Source organism: Xiphophorus hellerii, chromosome 1 (genome assembly GCF_003331165.1).
Source record: "Xiphophorus hellerii strain 12219 chromosome 1, Xiphophorus_hellerii-4.1, whole genome shotgun sequence".
NCBI lineage: Eukaryota > Metazoa > Chordata > Actinopteri > Cyprinodontiformes > Poeciliidae > Xiphophorus > Xiphophorus hellerii.
Window position 1 is genome coordinate 25,288,507 of NC_045672.1, and position 20,538 is coordinate 25,309,044.

The 20,538-nt window shown below is 36.9% G+C and overlaps 1 protein-coding gene across 6 annotated transcripts; it reads right to left on the reverse strand.

The window, feature by feature from the left end:
- Positions 1 to 2,952: 2,952 nt before the first annotated feature.
- On the reverse strand, positions 2,953 to 19,957 carry LOC116737533 (protein-serine O-palmitoleoyltransferase porcupine). 6 transcript variants are annotated; one of them, XM_032544954.1, is made up of 15 exons: positions 19,685 to 19,956; positions 17,989 to 18,131; positions 16,134 to 16,326; positions 15,309 to 15,352; positions 15,059 to 15,240; positions 13,588 to 13,718; positions 13,483 to 13,503; positions 9,235 to 9,249; positions 9,015 to 9,140; positions 8,191 to 8,291; positions 7,341 to 7,417; positions 7,201 to 7,264; positions 6,949 to 7,034; positions 5,935 to 5,959; positions 2,953 to 4,067 (listed from the first exon to the last, which is right to left on the reverse strand). In XM_032544954.1, exons 2-14 carry the CDS (start codon positions 18,122 to 18,124, stop codon positions 5,936 to 5,938), a joined length of 1,200 nt encoding a protein of 399 aa, XP_032400845.1. In that variant the 5' UTR covers positions 18,125 to 18,131; positions 19,685 to 19,956; the 3' UTR covers positions 2,953 to 4,067; position 5,935. The 6 variants fall into 6 exon arrangements, with proteins under 6 accessions (XP_032400845.1, XP_032446666.1, XP_032446735.1 ...); XM_032590775.1 differs by having other exon boundaries at positions 5,935 to 6,045; positions 19,685 to 19,947; XM_032590844.1 differs by having other exon boundaries at positions 5,935 to 6,045; positions 17,989 to 18,191; positions 19,685 to 19,947.
- Between the last annotated feature and the right edge of the window lie 581 nt (positions 19,958 to 20,538).

Sequence of the window (20,538 nt, forward strand, 5' to 3'; positions counted from 1 at the left end):
GCACCACACATTGGAAACAAAAACAATACAAGTAAAGAAGACTGTTTCAATTCACTATTATATGTCATAATTTATTATAATAACATATAATGTATTTTGTTATTAATAATATATGGTCTTAGCATTCTACATTGTACAGCAGGGACGAGGTAAACTAAAATTCGAGCTGAAAAGATTCATTGGATTAATAGTGACAAATCAAATCAATAATCATTTAGTCATCGATTAATCGTTAACTGAGGTATGCAAACTCAAAAAAGGATTATTAGAGCAGTAATACAGAGTAAGACGAAACTGCAAATATGATTTCAATGAATGAACTATATTTCGAAAAAAATGTTCTACATTTAAACGAGGTTTGTAAACTTTTCCCAAGGTAAAAATCAAGCACTTTCAAGCATTTTCAAGGTAAGTTTTAAACTTCTCCAGCGCCACACATTGTAAATAAAAACAATACAAGTGAAGTAAATAAGATAGTTTTAATTTAATACTATTACACTATTGTATTTATTACTCTTAATAGTATCTGGTCAAATCAACGTTCTTGTAATTGTTCCGAAAATCTGACCAATCACTTTAACGTTTTCGCCATTTCTTTATTTTCTGACCAATCACTGCGACTCGGCTGTATGTTGACCAATCACCTTCGCTCGTTTTTATTTAACTTCCTGTTTTACGACTTACGGTTGTTAGCAAGGTTACTAACGTTGTTACCAAGTTTATATCCCTTGTTAGCTAATGCCCGGAATAATAATGACAAAGTAAATTTTTTTTGTAAGCTTTACTTTTACAAATGCAAAAATAAAGCTTAAAAATCGCTACTTTTTGAAAAAGATGCCGCTAAATCAGTCATTTTAAGCCGCAATAATCGCAAACATCATCAAATTGCTGCTCTCTGGTTCAAAATCCTCTTTTCAGATCAATTTAAAGGGATAAGAACGACGGCGAGGAAATTTTTTAAAATTAAATTAATAAAGGAATGAAATATTTCTAACACTGTGATGTTTCTGTAGGTAAACATTTGTAGTGCCATTACGTCCCCCGCTGGTTTTGCTTTTTCATGTTTTTATCAATACCAAAATCAGAGCAGATATTTAGAATGAGATGTTTTGCTGAGAAGCTTCATGGATATGCTGATTTAATTTTCCAGCTGGATCAACGTCCACATCAGTGTTATAAAATTCTTCTTTAGTCTTATCTTATACTTTTTGAAAATAAATTTTCAGAAGAATCCAAATTAAATGTATACTTTGTATTTTAACAATCTATTTTTAAATCCATTTTGAATTGTAGTATCAAAATTAAATAATTTCTCAATGAGATTCTACTTTATTGAGATTCACTAAATCAAAACAAGGACTGCATCTTGACGTTTCATGTAAAATTTTATAAAAATATCACAGGTATGCCGTTGCGTTTTACATATTTAGGGACAAAACACAAGTATAAGGTATTTACAGTGGTTATTATACTGAGTGGCACTACAGCAGAAACTTGGCACATCAACAAAAGCTCATATCTAACACCAAATCTTAATTTTCTGATGCACACACTCATACTCGTTCATCAGGTGGTAAATCATTAAAAGCACCTATTAAGTAAAAACCTGGAGGTAAGAGAAATGCTGGGTATAGAATAACGAATCATTTTATTTTAGTTTACACAAAGCTGAAAGAGAATTTCTGTTAATACATCTCAAATACCCTGATTCTTAAGTTACATTGTAGAAAGAATAGGGGGGAAAAAATCAAAATCACATGTTTAAGGACATAATTCAAGTCAGACCAAAAAAAAAACACCATCAGGATACTACACTAGTAAAAAAATCTGATTGAATCATCTAAAACCGTTAATATATCTAAAAATCACAAAAGGAGGATTAGTTAGTGGTAAAAATGCAGTCTAGTAATAACATGTGCTTGTTGAATTCAGTAAATAAAGTCTTTGTTGGTTCCTAGGAGGAGAAAGAGACGTGCGCTGGTTTTCCTGGGTTCTTGTATTTTAAATTGGAAGCAGTTCCACACAATCGACTGGTTACAGCAGCCAGAGTCTCCGGCTGTCTCCTTTAGCCATGCTCCACCTGCCTACCAGGGTTCATAAAAAATTCAATTCTGTGGGTTTTGATTAGGCTCCCTGACAGAACCGCAAACAAGCAGCCACGATGCAGGCTGGCTGGGAGAAAAACAAGAATAAAAAATAAAAACAAAAATCACAGAGACACAGGAAACTGCATTATTGATTCTGGACATTTAATTAGATTTGTTGAGGACAAGAAGACTAGGGAACGTCACCAGTGCAGCGCCTTGAAACGTCTCACATTTGTCACATTACAACCAAAAGCTTAAATGTATTTTACTGAGATTCTAATTATGAAGTGGAAGGAAAATATTTAACAAAGACCCAAAAACAAGTTTCTTTTGTTTACTCTTTATTTTGTAAACCCTTTTGTTTACGCAATTTAAATACAGTTCAGTGAATGATTTAGACGTTTGTTATAAAACATTAATGAGTAATCAGCATTATGAAACATGGTGGTGGTGGCAGTAGCATGCTGTGGGGATGCATCGGTCAGAATTAATGGGAAAATATGTAGAGCTAATCCTTTTCAATGATTTTCCAGGTAAGTTTTTAAACTTTCCCAGCACCAAACTTTGGATATAAAAACACCACAAATAAACAAAAAAAAATTATTATATAATTTATTCCTACTTTACTTTATTACAATAAACAATATAAACTAAAGTAGAACTACGTTTTATGTTTTGCAATGTTTCCCCTCAGATTAAGCTCATACACCTGACAGGTCCAAGAATAAAACACTAACTTAACAAAAAAACATGAAGTCCACAAATTTCAATAATTTTATTTAATATTTAAAATATAAGCCAGTTTTTATTTTTAGACATTGAGCAATTAGTAATAAAAAAAAATATTCATTACATTGGAACAATCCAAACAAATCATGTTATGGTAAATTTCCTGCTCAAATTAAATGCTTAAAACACCATATATAAAGAAAATTTAAAAAAATTAAATCTCTAAAAATGTTCTTGCTAAGCTTTCTGCTACTTAGCAACCAGAAATAATTTGGGTAATTCTCTAAACAAGATAAGTTTATTCTGATTTCACTTAAGTCAGTCTGGAAAAAAAACATGTCTTTTTGTTAAGTGGATAAAATATCTAGTTTTAGCTGTAAATAATGGTGAAACTAGCCAAATTTAGGCTTTTAATCAAACATTAGATTTCACTGCATTAGAAAACTGTGCAGTTTGCATATCTAACATTTTCCAAACCATAACTGAAATGTAAGCATTTTCTAGGATATTAAACGACTAGATGAACCCTTGGATCAAATCATACAAATATTCTAGAATGTCCTAGTTAAAGTCCAAGCTGTTTTGCAAATAAGGACGAACAAAAACTTAATTTGACGCAAACCAAAATGACTTGCAGCTGAAATTACATCCCAAATTTTTCTTCCACTTCACAATTTTGCCCTTCTTTATCTTGGGATAAGACATAAAATCCCACTAAAAACTACTAAATGTGAAAAGTTTTACGAGGCTTTGCATGACCAGGAAACAGCTGACATGGTGGGCTGTCGCCACTGGGGGACGTCTGCCTCACGCGCACCGTCACGTGTCCGCCATGCTGATAGTTATTGATTGTGAGTCACAGTGAGACAGTGGTAAACGCTGCCACAACAGGAGGCCATGATGACTGAGCCTCAGATAAAAAAAGAATATGAAACAGACAAAAGGGAGAGAGAAAAAAGGCGCTGCGATCTGTCTTTTTCTTTTCACAAATATCAAAACCAGTCCCCAGAAGGTTAGAATAGCATTCCCCGACCCACATACAGCACAACCTGAAAACTGCAAGTCTGATGCAGGATGAAGTCACAGTACAGAAAAGTGGGAAAACCTGCTTCTCGTTATTGCTTCCCTCTTCTTCTCGGTCACTAGTTGTTAGAGAATGAGGCGGTATAGGATCCAGCACCCGAACGTGGCCCAGTGGCTCGTCCAGCTCAGCTCAGACCACTTCTGGACGGTGTGGTGGGTGATCTCGTCCTGCAGGAGGCGATGACATCAATCCCGCGTCATAGAGTGGGTTCACACTGCAGCCTGGCGTGACCCAATTCCGATTTTTTGTGAAATCGGAATTGTTTTTGGCGTGCTCGACTTGCCTGTTATCTCCAGCGTGTACTGTAAACAACCCGAAAGTGTCCCGCATGCGCAGTAGAGGGCGCAATAACACAGAGAGCGTCATAAAAAGAAGACGAAGAAAAGAAGAAGTGCTCAGTGTTTGCGGAAGTAAACATGAATGCTAACAGCGTAGCATAGCTTACGATTTTAAAGTTGTTGTCTGACTGGAGCAGCATATTAACAACTTAATCCTCATTATCGTCCGCCATGTTGTTGTTTTTCTTCCCGCTTGCGAGCATCAGGGCGCAGAGTAGTGACGTTTGTCGAGTATCAATGACGTTCCGGAGGCGACCCGACCGTTAAGATTCAGGTTACATGTGAAAAGATCTGATATTTATTGGATATCCAAGCAGCCGAAAAATACAGTCATAGAAGGAAAAAATCGGAATTGGGTCACTTAAGGCTGCAGTGTGAACGCAGCTTAAAGCTACGTAGCATTGCACTATAAATACTTTACAAATGTTGTGTTCTCTTGTCACAGAGCTATATAAATAGAGCCACCAAAGATCTTTAAAAAGATGCGCACGCCGACTCAAATCTGTCACCGTCCTTCTCCAAAAGGAGAAGCAGCTTGAAAGGTTTTCACTGATGTTGGTGTGTGATTTCCGCAAAAATCAAATCAAAGTTAGGCTAATTTCACACACAGGGTCCACTACAAATGTCGGATTGTGTAACCGGACCCTTTCTGCATTTGGCTGGTTTAATTTAAAATTAGGCTGTGAGGAATGGATGGTTTCTCGTTTTATTCGGACGAGAACACAAAGAAAACAACCACACAAAACTAAAATTAATTCCTGCTACTTTACAATTGTTAGTTCACTTAGATATTCACTTATAGGAATGGATTTATATATTACAATTGTAAGAGTGAAAATTGGGAGTTATGAAAATGTAAAATGTTTTGGAAATGTTTTATTTTGAAACACGAGTCTTACACAATAACAAAAACCAGCCTAATAAATATAAACTGGATGTATTTAGATAAAAAATATATATATAAACGACACCCACCTCTCTTCCTCAGGACAAGATAAAAGGTGCATACAATTTAACAATACCACAGAAGAAGAAATAAAGCGAATGGGCTCCCGATCTTAAAGTCAAAGTACGTTTTACTTTTACTTGAGTAATTTTATTACTACTTTCTTGAGGAACATTTCTGGATTTTCTACCCACTGAATGAAAAACAAACATATTTTAACCAAAGTTCACCAGATGCAGACACACACCTGCAGTTTATATTGAAAGAAACATTTTTTTTTTGCCTGATTTTATTATTTATTTTTTATAAATTATTGTCCTTTTTGTCCTTAAAATACCAAAAATTTCAACTCAACTTTACATTTTGATCCATCTGATGATGTAATTTCTAAATATTAAATTATTAATTTGATCAATTGCTCAGTACTTGAGTAGACTTTTTTATCAAATACCTTTTTACTCTTACTTGAGTCATTTCCTGGATGTCTTCTTTCTACTTTTACTTGAGTAAAAATTTGTTGAGGTAGTGCTACTCTTACTTGAGTACAATTTCTGGGTGCTCTGCCCACTTCTGACAGTTTTAGAGGAAAACACAAAAAAGATTAAATCACAGATTCACATCACCTGCAGTGCAGCAGTGTCTGTTTAGCTGTTTACTAAACACAATTTTCTCTGTTTCTTTCCTTTCAGATGCTGCTTTACTGCAGCAAAATGTGCATTTCCTCAGTGGCGCAGCAGCCTCTCATCTCACCTCATCCTCCTCCATGTAGTCCACGCTGGAGTTGAACACAGAGCCCAGATATGTCAAGTGAAGTATTGCCAAAGCAGAAAATGCTATGTTAATCATATACACCCACAGCTTCTGCAAACAGAGAAAGCATTATGGTAGGCGACTCTGGATCTCACGCAGCCTTGACTGGATGTGTTATTTTAAAGTATGTGACCCATAATAACATAACTTATGTTTAAGCTAAGGAATGTAATTACAGAAAGAAATGCAGCACATATATGGCAGCTTCTTGAAATAAATATTTATTTCCAAACTAAATAATGTTATCTTGAAGAATGTTTTTGCTGGGAAACATTTCAGTAAATTACTGAAATATTCAAGAGTAGCAACAGATTACTGTATTTTCACTCCATGTAGGCATTACAATATGATATTCATGCTTCTTTAGTCACACATCAAGTGTAAGATCTCATGTTTCCTAAAGTGATAGTCTGGTATTGTTAAGTGTTGCTCGACAATCAATGCAGCAACAACAAACGAGCGATTTCATTGTTACATTTCTGAATACAGTGCAGAGAAAAGCAGATCTAAAAAACGGCAACAAATTCATTTGATGTTCGGTTAAAACAAAAACCTGACGTCTGAAACTTGTAATGTTCTTTGGTTCAGCATAATTACGGTTTAAACCGGAATTGAAAATGTAGCTAAAACAGACAATTTAACAAGTCAAATTTAAAGCTTCAGAAAATTAAATGCACTTTACGAGGATCTACACAAAGGTTTTACAAAAAATGTTAATGTTTTCTTTCCTATTTTTCAAACTCTGAGGTTTTACCAAACTGATGGTGCCTCTTACGAAGATGTTTTGCTTCGGTGATGAATATGTGTATCTGAGTTTGTTTTTTTTTTTTGGTTGACTTTGGGGAACTGAGATGTGAGTTTGTTCTCTAGTTATATTTTTAATTAGTTTATTTTCCTTTAGTTGAAAAGCAACTAAAAATACGAACACATAACGCCGCATTGCAAACGCATTACCTTTTTGTTTTGGTGACTGCAGCTTGGCTGACATTTCCTCGAAAGCACGCACGCGTTAAATATGGCGGCAAGCCTCTTCCGAAAAACTGAAATAAAACAGAGTCAATGCCTTAGGAAAAATAAACGAATGACAGACTCTCTTCAGACATGGAGGAAAATGACAAGCAGTATGTTGAACGGAAGCAGTTAAATACTTCCTCTAAATGGAAATGTTTTCATGTGGAGAAGACGAACCATTAGTTCGGCTCTTACCGTGCTCCACGTACGTAATGAACCCCAGAGATATCAGAACTGCACCCAGATGGAAACTTAAACCCTGAAATATACAAAAAACTTCAACAATCTTGTTGATACAAAGACGTTTAAAATAAGATAAAGTTATATAAACTCACATGTAAGAGCGCGCTGGCGATGTACGTCACCATGATGGCAGTGAACGTCCCGAATTTGACGGCACTCTTGAAAACATCTGAGAGAAGAATACGAGACACCAAACCCAAATATCCAGAGTTTAAGTTCATGTGGTCCAATATTAAATCTAAACATCTAAAAAAACATTATGGAGGCAGGATATGAATATGATGCCTGAAAAAAAACCCCAAAAAAACTACTCTATAAAAAAGAAAAGAGACAAAAGGACAAAAGGATGAAAGTAAGGACGGATGAACAAACAAACAAAAGAACAAAAGATAGCAAGGCAAAGAGAAAGAAAGGAAGGATGAAAGAAAGAAAAAGTAATAAAAAAGACAAAAGGAAGAAAAAGAGACAGAAAGAAAGAACTAAAAGATAAAAGAACGAATAAGAGAAATGACAAAAGAAAAGATGACAAAAATGACAAAAGGTTAAAGAAAAAACTAAAAAGACAACAGAAAGGAAAAAATAAAAGACTAAAAAGGAAACAAGGAAAAAAGAAAAAAGAACGTAAGGAAGAATAAGGAACAAAAAGAAAACAGGAAGAAATAAAGAATGAAAGAAAGAGCAAACAAACAAAATAAACAACAGAAGAAGGGATAAAAGAAAAAGGATAATAGACAGAAAGAAAAAAAGAAAGAACAAAGGACAAAAAAACAAACTAAAGAAGGGACAAAAGAAAGAACAAAATATAGATATAAGTGAAATTCCCATATTCTTTTCTATTTCCATAATTATTGAGACCTTTAAAATGCTGAACATTTCATGACTGCGTAGGTGACCTCATATTAACATGAATCAGTCCAGCAGTCGCTGCTGACAGCCACTCACATGTGTGCAGAAAGCGGGACATGGGCACGTTCCATGACGTCGCCACCTCCACCATGGAGCGGGGAAACTCCACACGGAGCGGCTTGGACACGCTCAGGTCCCTGAAACGCAAAACGGAAACCCGCTGGAGTTTGACAGGAATTAAATAAAACAGATGGATGCTTTTTTTCTTCTCTTAAATGAAAACAATTATGCTAAATTCACATTTTGCACATTTTCTATCCTTTTCTATCCATTTGGTTCTCTACTGCTTTTAAAAACAACCCAACTGCTCGATATGTTTTGGCAATAAGTTGATGTTTTTTGGTTTCTGGAAAATTAATTGCTTCAAAATCCTCAAGTCACAATCTTTGGGCACTGCCCCGTTACCTAGCAACTCAAGTGTAGTTCCAGCACATTTGACCAGCTGGTTTTACCTCTGTAAGTGCTGTACAATGGCTGCTGGAAAAGACAAATATTTTGTTGCTGACTTACTATCCATAAACCACTTGGTGCATTCTTGTTGGTTGTCCAGGAGGCTCTACTAATTCTTTTCAAAGATGTACGGTTGAATAATTTCACATCTGTCTTCAGCCACTTTCACATGTGATGTAAACGTAGAAATGGGGGGTCGTGGCCAGCAGCAACTTATATGGATTTAAAGTGACTAGACGCCCTAAAACAGCTTAAAATAGGCAGAACTGAGCAGACTAAAATCTTATTACCCATTAATGATTTTGTGGAACAAATGTAATGAACATGTACTGTAAAGCCCACATACCTATCCTAACCTAACCTAAGCACAAATAACAGGTCAAATTTAAAGGAGGTGAATGATTTCTCACCATTTGAGGTTCTCTTTCTCCTCCGTAAAGCCCGCCCCCGCGAGAGTTGCAGTAGTTTCGCTCAGGTAGCCGACAAAGTAATTGCTGAAGTGGAAAGACATTGTGTTCTCATATGCCAGCAGCCACCTAACGCAAACCAGGAACATATAGATGGTTGTTATGATCTGATCACAGTTAAAGTCCAACTTTACTGACTATGCAACAGGAATAAACAACATACTTTGCCAGCGAGCCTCTGGGAGAGCATGAGGAAACAGAAAACAACATTACATTGTCTTTTCTTGCGATGATTCTAGTTGATGAAATGGAAAATGGGAGACCCTGGTGCACATGAAGGATGGCAACAACAGGTTAACAGAACAACCATGCAACTAAATCATCTACAATGATGAGACTGCACTGTTAGACCTTTTATTGTAATTTTACAGTAACTTACTGGCAACACTGTTGCCAGCAAGTTACTGTAATTACCATTCTACAGTACTCTTACTGGCAACAGTGTTGCCAGTAAGTTACTGTAATTACCATTCTACAGTACTCTTACTGGCAACAGTGTTGCCAGTAAGTTACTGTAATTACCATTCTACAGTAGTCTTACTGGCAACACTGTTGCCAGTAAGGCAACAGTACCCTTACTGGCAACAGTGTTGCCAGTAAGGCAACAGTACCCTTACTGGCAACAGTGTTGCCAGTAAGTTACTGTAATTACCATTCTACAGTACCTTTACTGTTATGATATTTCACAGTTAATGTTTACTGTGAGTGTGCTTTACAGTTATAACTGCATTACTGTAAATGTAGTTTATAGTATAATACAGTAATTGTATTTTATAGTAAAGCTGGTCTACTGTAAACTTGTTTCACAACATAATGTCAGAGTTTTACTGTAAATTAAAGTTTACATTTCTTTAAGATAAGAATATTTTACCATAAACCGAAAGATTTCATAAAAGAAATTTTAGTCCAAGTACTGTGAATAACAGGTATTTATTTTCAGCAGATTTGTAGAAATAAAATCCATTTACATATTCGCAATGTCATAAAAAACAATGTCACAATACAATATAATGTGCTATAAAACAACAAAACCATAGAACACATTTCCTACATCAGAAGAACTTTTATTCCATTCGTCAAACAAAATCAGTGGGATCCATCTTGTGGAAGCTGAACTGTAAAGAATAAGACAGACAATGTGGGAGGTCATGAGATGGTCAGGAAGTTATCTACATTTTCAAATCGACAGGAAGTTGACAAATTAAGCTGAAGTGACAATGTTCACATGCATAAAATCTTTGTCATAAAGCAGCATTAAGTTGATAATTTGTTTTAAAAAAAAATCCATTGGACTGAAGTGATAATAGAAGCTGCATAAAGAATGAGCAGAACTGGCTTCACTTCAGGTTTTTGGATTGTTTATGGCAAAAGCAGTTAGTCAGTCAGTCTTCAGTAATTCAAAAGATTGCGTACTACAAATGTCCCCAAGGGGACGATGAAGTACAACAATCTTTTTAGTCATTTTGTTGGTGCTGACGGATTACTGCAAAGGTGTGCCTAATAAACTGAAAACTGCATAGTATAAAAATACACCACACTTAAACGACTACACACTTATACATTTCTGTGATTTATTAAGAGATGCAGCGACATCCACTTTTTACCACGGACACAGAAAAGATGTAGGCTACTCTAAAGGGCTATTGTGTAGGAATCACATGGCATTTATAAATAATCATTAAAATCAGATTAAAAAGGCTAAAGTAAAGTCAGAGCATGCAAGATAGGAGGAAAAGACAACAAAATAATAAACATTTACATTTGGTAAAATACTTACCTAGTTGGAAGTCCTCCATTCAAATTCAGCAAGTCGTTGGAAGAAGGTGGTGATCTGGAAGTTGACACTGACTACTTTCCTCTTGACAAGACTTCCCGTCTTGCGGCTTGTACCGACTTTGGCTGTGCATTTGGTACCAACATCTGGATTGATCCTCACAAAGAATCTTTTAACAGAAATAAAATATATTAATTGTATTTTTTAATGAAGACGTACAATACAGCAATCAGCTATGGTTCTTCATCATCAGTCAAACTGTCATTAAATTTAATTCATAAATGGCTTGGTGTAGAGTACTTGCCATTGTATCATCTCCAGCGTGGTGGATGCTGACTCCTGATACTCCAGATTGAAGACAGAATATGACCCAAGAAAGACAGCAAGGACGCTGGCAAAGTCATGTAGTTGCTCAGGCTGGAAAAATACCTTCTCCTCCATACTGACCATCCACCGGGTTGCAGACATCAAGCTATTTCCTAAAATAGACAAACCCTTGTCAGGCTAACGCTAGTGAGTAAAAGTACAGACTACCATAACAATTACATACATTGCTACGAAAAAATTATAGTGATAGAAAATATTCCTCTTACCAAGCATGATTACCCTTGGTGTAGTGGGTAAGGTCATTTCCATTTCAACAGACATCTTGGTGGAAGATACCTTTAAAACATAAAAGGAAAACTCTCTTAAATATGAATTACTGGTAGTAATTTATATTTAAAGGGCCAGTTCACCCAGATTACAACAGGTTTTTGAGAACCTCATCCCGGAGACTAGACTAGATTTTACCCCTACATCCTGCTACCACTCTGAAACAGCGGATGTGAATGACAGTTTGTGGGGCTAAATGCATTTTTTAAAGCATTACATTCCACAAGTGTTCAGTCTGACTTCTGCAATGGCGGTGACTCCTGTGCATGTGGGACCTGAATGCAGAAAATGTTCTGAAGGAAGCAGGACATTGCTCTATTCCACATGCAAACCGATAATTAGCTGTGTGTTGATGTTTCTTCACATGACTACAAAATTCTGTAAATTCTGAAGTACAAATGCTGCAGAATTTACACCTGTACATAGTTGCACCTGTTAGTACTGACTTAACTTTAAATTTACAGGAGCATGGTTTAAACATGTGAACAGTCCTTATATGTAACCAGGGTTGGAAATTAACTTTTTTGTCCACCTGCCACTGTGGCTGAACAAACTCAAAAAATAACAGAAACTACTTTAATGTTTTTCACCTTTGTCCTCATTTACAGACTCTTATACACTGTGCTGGAGATGTAATGGTACTTTAGCAGGCTAACCAGCTGTAGCAAGCTCAAAGTTATAGATTAGGTTAGCTGCTCCTCTACATTTCCAGACTATTTTGTGGCTTCAAATATGTTTGAAGAGCTGTCTTTTTACCTGTTGTCTTGTCTTTTGAAGAGATGAAGCTATGTTAGCAGTCAGCAGGACAGAACTGCACAGCCACTTGGAGGGAAAAAGCTTGGGAGTCAAAAAAAGGTCATCTGAAGAAAAGAAAAAAAAAGAACAATGTTAGAAATTCATCCTTGCTGACCTACGTAGCTAATCTGCACTTTTAACATTTGCAAGATCATGGTTTAAACAAATGAACAGTCATTAGATGTAAAAAAAAAAGAGAAGGGGGGGATCAATTATTAGTTAAGGTTATATTGTTCGACAAAGGATGTAGCAACAATGCTAACAGACACTCAGCACTGAGCTCATCTCAACCCAAAGCCGCCCGAGGAAGATTAAGCGGCAAAAGTCAAGCTAAAACTTTCAACGGTAAAATTAGCACCTTAGCTAATGTTAATTCCGAACCAGCTCAAAAAATAACAACATCATATTTTCCTATCTCTCACCTCATTTACAGACACGTAACTTATAAGGTTGCAATATGCCAGTTATATAAAACACCAGAGTTAGTAACGTAAAGGTAACGTTATGTTACTAGGCTAACCAGCACAAACCAGCTCATGCTATAATGCTAAGTTATAGCATGATGCTATAAGTTACGTTAACTCCATCTAAAATGTACATTTCCAGACTAGGTTTTGGCTTCAATCAGTTTTCTAAGAAGTGTTTTTTTACCTGTCTTGAAGAGCTGAAGCAGTGTGAGCCCACAGCACGGAGACAGAGCTGCACTTGGAGAGAAAAAGCTTCGGAGTTTAAAACAAACGTCATCAGAAAACAGTTGGAAGCGAAGCCACGCTTGATGACGTAGCTAGATAAACTGCATATTAATGTTAGCTAGGATGTGGAAAAATCAAAAGTACATTCTCTCTTTCTGCCTTAAAAATATGTTAACCACTAAAGGAGTAAAAATGCAGAAACAGGGAACCACGATGAAACAGCTATGATGACCGTTGGAAATCAAATATAATTCTTACTGTATATTAAAAGTACAGAACCACTACTGTAATGTGTAAACAGTAAATTACTGCAAATTCAAAGCATACAGTAAGTTACTGTAATACTATGTACTATACCCATAATGCAATGCAAATTACAGTAACTACTTGTAAAGATGTTTTACGGTAGTTTTACTGGGCATTTTGTGGTATTTAGCTGTAGAAAATACAGCAAAGGATAACAGTGTGACCAGGAGGGCTTTACACCATTACTCACCTGATCTTCCTCCTCTTTTTGCTGTAAACACAACAGGCGACACTAGCATTAACTCATAGAAAACTTAGGCTACAACTCATTTAAACGTAGCTCTGAGTCACTCGCCTTCGTAGGAGCTTGTCTCCATAGACGGGGATGAAGTAGGGAAAGAGGTAGGGAGCCACACAGTTGGAAACGACAAGGCAGATCTGGCTCTTCACCCAGCTAAGAGACACTTTTAAAATCCATCCTAAACTCTGGGACGAAGAAACAAGTTAAAGCTGACTTTAACTTGGTACATTTTGTCAAGGCTAAAAAAAAATAATTCACAAATTCAGCCTTTTCTATTGGGATTTTTTTTTCCCATTAGACCAACAGAAAGTGTCTTAATTTTGAAATTTGGCAGAGTATTTCTCTACTAGGTATTTCTAACAAAACATCTTAATATATTCAACCTGAAATAAAAACATTAGTCTCTTAACACACTTATTGTTGTCTTTATTCATCCTAATAAAAAGGGAGTTGCTGTTTTGGTAAATGTGACTGACAAAACCAAAAATAAGTCAACGCAGGGACATTTTGAGTTATTTAGATTCTAAAAGTCTGGACTCTAATCTTTGTTTTCTTTCAGCCCAACATAAATAATTGTTTTATTTTATTTTACGTGTTGCAAATGCAGTTAGTCAGCATGGGGCGCACTGCAGCCACAGGTCAGGAAAACCTAGATCTGTGTGCTGGTGCCATGCTATGTGTTGTCAGAGTTGTTACATGTAACTAGTTACATTTACTCAATTACATTTACTTGAGTAACTATTTTGAAAAACATTTACTTTTATTAGTATTTTACTACACTATACTTTTTACTTTTGCTTGAGTAATTTTATTATGAAGTGTCTCTACTCTTACTTGAGTAAAAATTCTGGATTTTCTACCCATTGAATGAAAAACCAACATGTTTTAATCAAAAATTCACCAGACACACCTGCAGTTTTTGTTAACGTTTCATAAGTTTTTTTTTATTGAAAGCAGCAGATTTGGAAAAAAGTATTTTGTTTGATTTAGTTATTTTTATAAATTATTGTCATTTTTGTTCTTAAAATACCAAATTTCCACTTAACTTTATATTTTGATCCGTCTGATGATGTAGTTTTTAAACATAAAATGATTGATAAGCTGATCAGTTACTCAGTACTTCAGTAGAATTTTTACCAAATACTTTTTACTCTTCCTTGAATAATTTCTTGGATGGTTACTTTTAACTTTTACTTGAATAAAAATACATTGAAGTAATGCTACTCTTACTTGAGTACAATTTATTGAGCACTCTACCCACCTTTGTGTATTATAAAAGTGTCTAAAAACAAAATTTCAGAAACTCACACCTAGAAACTGAAAAATATTCCACCAGACATGAATTGCTCCAATCTCATAAGTAATCCTGGTATTGTTCCCTTTGCCACTGGTATCTTCTGCTTTTCTTTTCAATCTTAAGCTACTTATCCATTATTATTTTTAAGCACAATCCTTTGGTAAGCTAACTGTTTGTGAAAATCTCTAAATATTTTCCAACACTTAAGGTTTACTGCCTCAAACTTACCAACTTGCGCCCTTCTAGAGCTTCTTTGTAGCTGTTGAAGCTGATCCAGGGCCCAAAGATGACGGTGCCCACAAAGTAAATGTAGCCCATGAACTCGATGGGTGAGGGAACATTGGTCACAACACCTCTGTCCAGATCAAAAGCCAAGGAGATAGCTTTCATGGCAACTACCATCTGTGAACCTACACAGATTACAAATTACTACTGTAATATTTTCGCTCGTTAGCAAGATAAACAGACTCTGCAGTACCTCTCATTTTGTGCCAGTTGGTGGTATCCATCATGTGCAGCTCCCTGATCAAGATAGATAAAAATGCTAAGATTTTAAAGTTTGTCCACATTGTGAAAACACAAAATCTTACCAAATACTAAGTATTTTTGGTCTCAATTCTAGTGCAAATATCTTAGTTCACTTGAAATAAGACAAAAGTAATTAATAAGTGACATTTCACAAAGACATAGGTGCAATAAATCTTAAATATTCATCCATCCATCCATTTTCTTCCTCTTATCCAGGGTCGGGTCACGGGGGAAGTAGGGAGGCCCAGACTTCCCTCTCCCCAGCCACTTGTTCCAGCTCCTCCAGGGGAACCCCAAGGCATTCCCAGGCCAGCCGAGAGACATAGTCCCTCCAGCGTGTCCTGGTCTTCCCCGGGGCCTCCTCCCAGTGGGACGTGCCCGGAACACCTCACCAGGGAGGCGTCCAGGAGGCATCCTGACCAGATACCCGACCCACCTCAACCCACCCGACGTCAAGGAGCAGCGGCTCTACTCTGAGTCTTAAATATTCATGAAAAAGTTCCATTGGCAGATTATTTCACTTATAACATGGGAAAAATGTCTCCTTATACGTGAAATTATCTACCAATAGAACTAGTACTTTTTATCAATATTATAGAGCTATTTGCTTAAACCATCCTCCTATATTTTGCTGAAAAGTTTGTTTGTTTTGCCGTATTTCAAGTTTACTAAGATACTTGTTTGCGCGGCAGTGTAACTTCTGTGAAATCATCAAACACCACTTTATGTAAAAAAACACACAAATATTTCAGGTATCTGAAAACGACATTTTTACCCAAGAAGCAGGTAGATGAGAACCGTTATAGAAAGAAAGGTTCCTCGGATGGTCGAATGGCGGCACAGGAAGAGAAAGAGGTAGCAAAGCAGGCTGAGAAGGACGACCCAGATCATGTGGAGCTCAAAGAACAAGTACAGCGTGTAGAAACCTCCCGCCACCGTGCACAGGTGCTTCACGAAGGAAGGGAGACCTGACAAAGTAAGTTTTAAAACCGATTTACGAGATAGCAACTTAAAAAGGTAAACAGCACCAAAATGACTGACGTTTACATTGTAGCCTGAAGTGACCCAATTCCGATTTTCTTTGTCAAATCGGATTTTTTTTTTTTTGTGAACCGCAAACGACCTGAAAGTGTCCTGCGTGCGCAGTAGAGGGCGCAATAACGTCACACATAGAGAGCGTGCTCGGTGTTTTGCCAGCTGCCATAAAAAAGAAGAAGAAGAAGAAGTGCTCAGTGAAAGGCATATTGGGAGATGAAGGAAACATAGTGGATATTTACAGATTAAGGAAAGCATTATTTATTTATCTTCAGAATACAACATTAAAAAACAAAATGTAACAGATGTAAAGTAGTGTTGCTACAGTAGGTGGCGGTATGCACCTTAAAGTTGCTTGCGATCCGCCATAATAGAAAAGAAGAAGAAGTGCTCAGTGTTTGCGGAAGTAAACATGGATGCTAACGGTGGAGCATAGTATTAAAAAAAGAGGTAGTTTAATGCTAGCTTTGGACAAAACGTTTGGCTCCTTTTTCCTCTTTAATTTGCCCGGGAATCCTCGACGAGTGGCGGCGTGTGCTAAAACGAAACAACAACAAAGCGTGTTGACGTCACAGATCACAGAGTTTAATCTCATACAAAGCAATCGACAACAAAGCTGCAGAGGAACAGAGATATGCATTTTTCTCATAAAAATAAAGACAGACAAAGGGGAAGACAAACGAACATAGAACAAAGACAAAAAAAGGCAAAAAATAGCGGCCGCTCTCTCTCTCTCTCCACACGTGCTAAAGTGTACGTAATTTTATACCAAATAGGTGTTTCCCTATTTAATTTATGCAGTCAAGGCGTTCCGTTCTTTGACCTATTGGAAACTCCCTTAGCACTGAGAGAAACTTGGAAACTCCCCTCATTATGGCAAAGGTGTCTGGTTTTTGTCTAAGTAAAAGGGCGGACCACTTCGTGGTCATCTCTGTCTGGTACGGGCAGAGGCGCCAAAAAGTCTCTTGCCCCTTCGGAATGTAAATTTTATTGCTGTGTCTGTCAGCGGGGGAGGAAAAGGGCCCTACTTCGGCCTGCTTATTCAGCTGAATTCCCAAATGCTCAACAGAAAACTGTTCCAAATAAGAGTGTTGGCTATACCTTTACACATGTCGTATATTAGCTGTATTAAGCACCAAAAAATAATCATTTTTCTTAACAATAGCTTACGATTTTTAAGTTGTTGTCCAACCAGAGCCAGCATATTAACAATTTAATCCAGCATATTAACAATTTAATCCTCATTATAGTCCTCCATGGTTGTTGTTTTAATTCCCGCTTTCGCGTATCAGGGCACAGAATAGTGACGTTGGTCGAGTATCAATGACGTTCAGGCGACCTGACCGTTAGGATTCCTGAATCTAAGACCTGAATCAGGTCATATTTGAAAGGATCGGATATTGGTTGCCGTCCGCCAATGAAACACAAAAGAAGGAGAAGGAAAGATCGAATAGGTATCGGATATCCAAGCAGACTGTCATGAAAAGATCAGGTACAGGTCGCATTAAGGCACATGAAGAAATCAATCAATCAATAAATAAAAATCGGAGTTGGGTCACTTCGGGCTGCAGTGTGAACGTAGCCAAAGCGCTCACCTAACATCCAGAGCAGGCGGCACAGCAGGCAGATAACCAGCAGCTGCCATACTTGCTCCAGGCCCTGCTGAGCTGTAGGCAGCAGGCAGCCATGAGTGAGCTCCTGGAAAAACTTCTGCCGGCTGAACACTCCCATCTCTGGACTGGGGACGCAGATGGAAGCCAAACAACCTTGGTTTATGGAGAAACTAGAAGGGGTTATGCTGTAAAAGTTAAACTGTTTATTTGTTGTGTTTCCTCACTTTCTAAGACTATAGTCATCATGCAGTTTCATCATACTCATTACTGTCTCTTAAAAGTAACATGGTCACCTCTGTATGTGCGCCATGCACACAGCAACCTGTTTCCGCAAAAGTAAAACATATTCACAAGTTTAAAACAAAATGCGTCGGAACAGAAAGAAGGAATAAAGCTTTTAGTTTTTCCTCTCCGACCACATCACGGTTGCAACCAGAGCTTAAATGTATGCAGACACAGCAGGCCTATGTATAAATACATTCATATCTTTGAATGTATTTAAAAGCAAAACTGATCCCATTACATTCAAGTTGCAGAAGTGCAATTGTTTTACTTGAGTCATTTTCTTCTACTATGTTGGCCAGATCTTTCTTGTAAAAGACATGTTGATGGGACAAACCTGGCTAAATAAATAAATATTATTATTATTATTAGATTTGTCTAAGGTAGTAAGGTAGAAACTGCAAATACAATCTAAAAACACAAATCTTAGCAAGTATTTCTGGTTGAATTTCTATTGCACATATGTTAGTAAACTTGAAATAAGAGAAAACTAATTTACAAGTAACTTTTCAGCAAGAAAGAGAACTTTATCCTTTTAAGTCAATCATTCATTAATATAGATGAGAAAAGACTATTTGGAACGAGACGTTTTTCCCGTTTTGAAAGTTAAATTGGAAAAATGTCCATTGGCAGATTATTTCACTTATAGCTAGTACTTTACATCAATATTTAGAATTATTGACTTAAACCAAGCTCCTACATTACACTGAAAAGTTACTTGTAAGTTAGTTTTGTCTTAATTTAAGTGTTCCAAGGTAATTATTTCACAAGAAACTAAACCAAAAATACTTAGTAAACTGTCAAATACAGAAAATGCTGACAATTCATAATTATTCCATACATAATTCATTTATGCATTCAAGTGCTTCGCTCTATTATGACTGTTTTCCAATCTGTGCAAACAACTTTGCGTCACACTGGTTTGTTTGAAAAGTGCTCTACAATTAAAGTTTGATTAACCGATTGCGAACTGTGTGCATCCGAGTCACGCTGTATCTGCTTATTGTGCTCAGTGTCAACACATCCCACTCAAATCGAACCAAACGTGTGATAATTCATGCAGCAGCTGCAGAAAAATCTGGAACAGATGAAATTTCAGGTGCAACTGTTTTGCTCGTCCTCATCTGATTATCAAAGTATGGAAAACACGTGAAAGCTGCAAACCGATGAGGTGAAATCGGGTCTTGAGATCAGTGTGTTAACCGAATGTGAATGATTATTAGGTGCTGTTCTGCAAGGCTTGCTCTCCGCAATGCAGTCCAGCAAAGGGATGTAGTTGACTCACAGCTGCATTAATAAACAGCGCGGCTGATTCAATGTGCGTTGTGCCATGAAGAAAATACGTCTTAAACGCCCTGAAGCTGCTACAGCCAGCAGGATTTCCAGGATATCGTACCTGAGACTCGCTCCCCAGCCTCAAACACAGCTTACTGGACGGCTCGGGAATGCCAGCTTGGTTTCCGGGGTAAGACTCACCCTCTCCGGGCAGAACCAGGAGGTTCCTCCTTGTGTCTTTATCCGGATGTTTTCTCTGCTGTCCGTCAAGCCTGCGTGCAGCCGCTGCCGGACCCTCAGTTCAGATGGTGCATATCTCCCATTGTCACAGCATCAGCACCACTGGTTTATCGTGTATGAAGGCACGCGAGAACATGTGCCAACCAATCAGAGCTCTGAGTGCGTCGAACTGACGCGTAAAGCATCCAGTCAGAGGCGTCGGCCATTGTGACCGGCGCATCCGAACCAATGGGACGTGTACAGCTTGCAGATGGACTCAGGTGCACCTCTGGCTGATGGACACAGAAAGGCCCTCTGGGTTTTTGAGGTGGTTAATAAATGCTTTTGTTTCTTTAAATGTATTAGGGCCACTGAAAAACAAATAAGGAGGAGTACATTTTTGCCAAAAGAAATCAGAAAATTCGAGAACGATTTCAGAATTTTTTTTGACAAAAACAATTTAATTTCTGACCTTCAAGAGTCGAAGATTTGTTATAACAAAGCCAGATATTTTTTTTAAGATTAAACTTAGAAATCTTCTAGAAAAAAACTTGGAAATTTCTGAGTTTCAAAAGTTGAAAATTTGCTAAAAGAAAAATACTCCAAAATTTTGAGATTACCCTGGAAAACCTTTGAGGAAAAACTAATTAGAAAATGTATATTAATCCCAGAAATTTTAAAGAAAAACACTTAGATATTTCTGAGTTTTAAAAATTTTAAATTTACTAAAAATAATACTCAGTAATTGTTAGATTA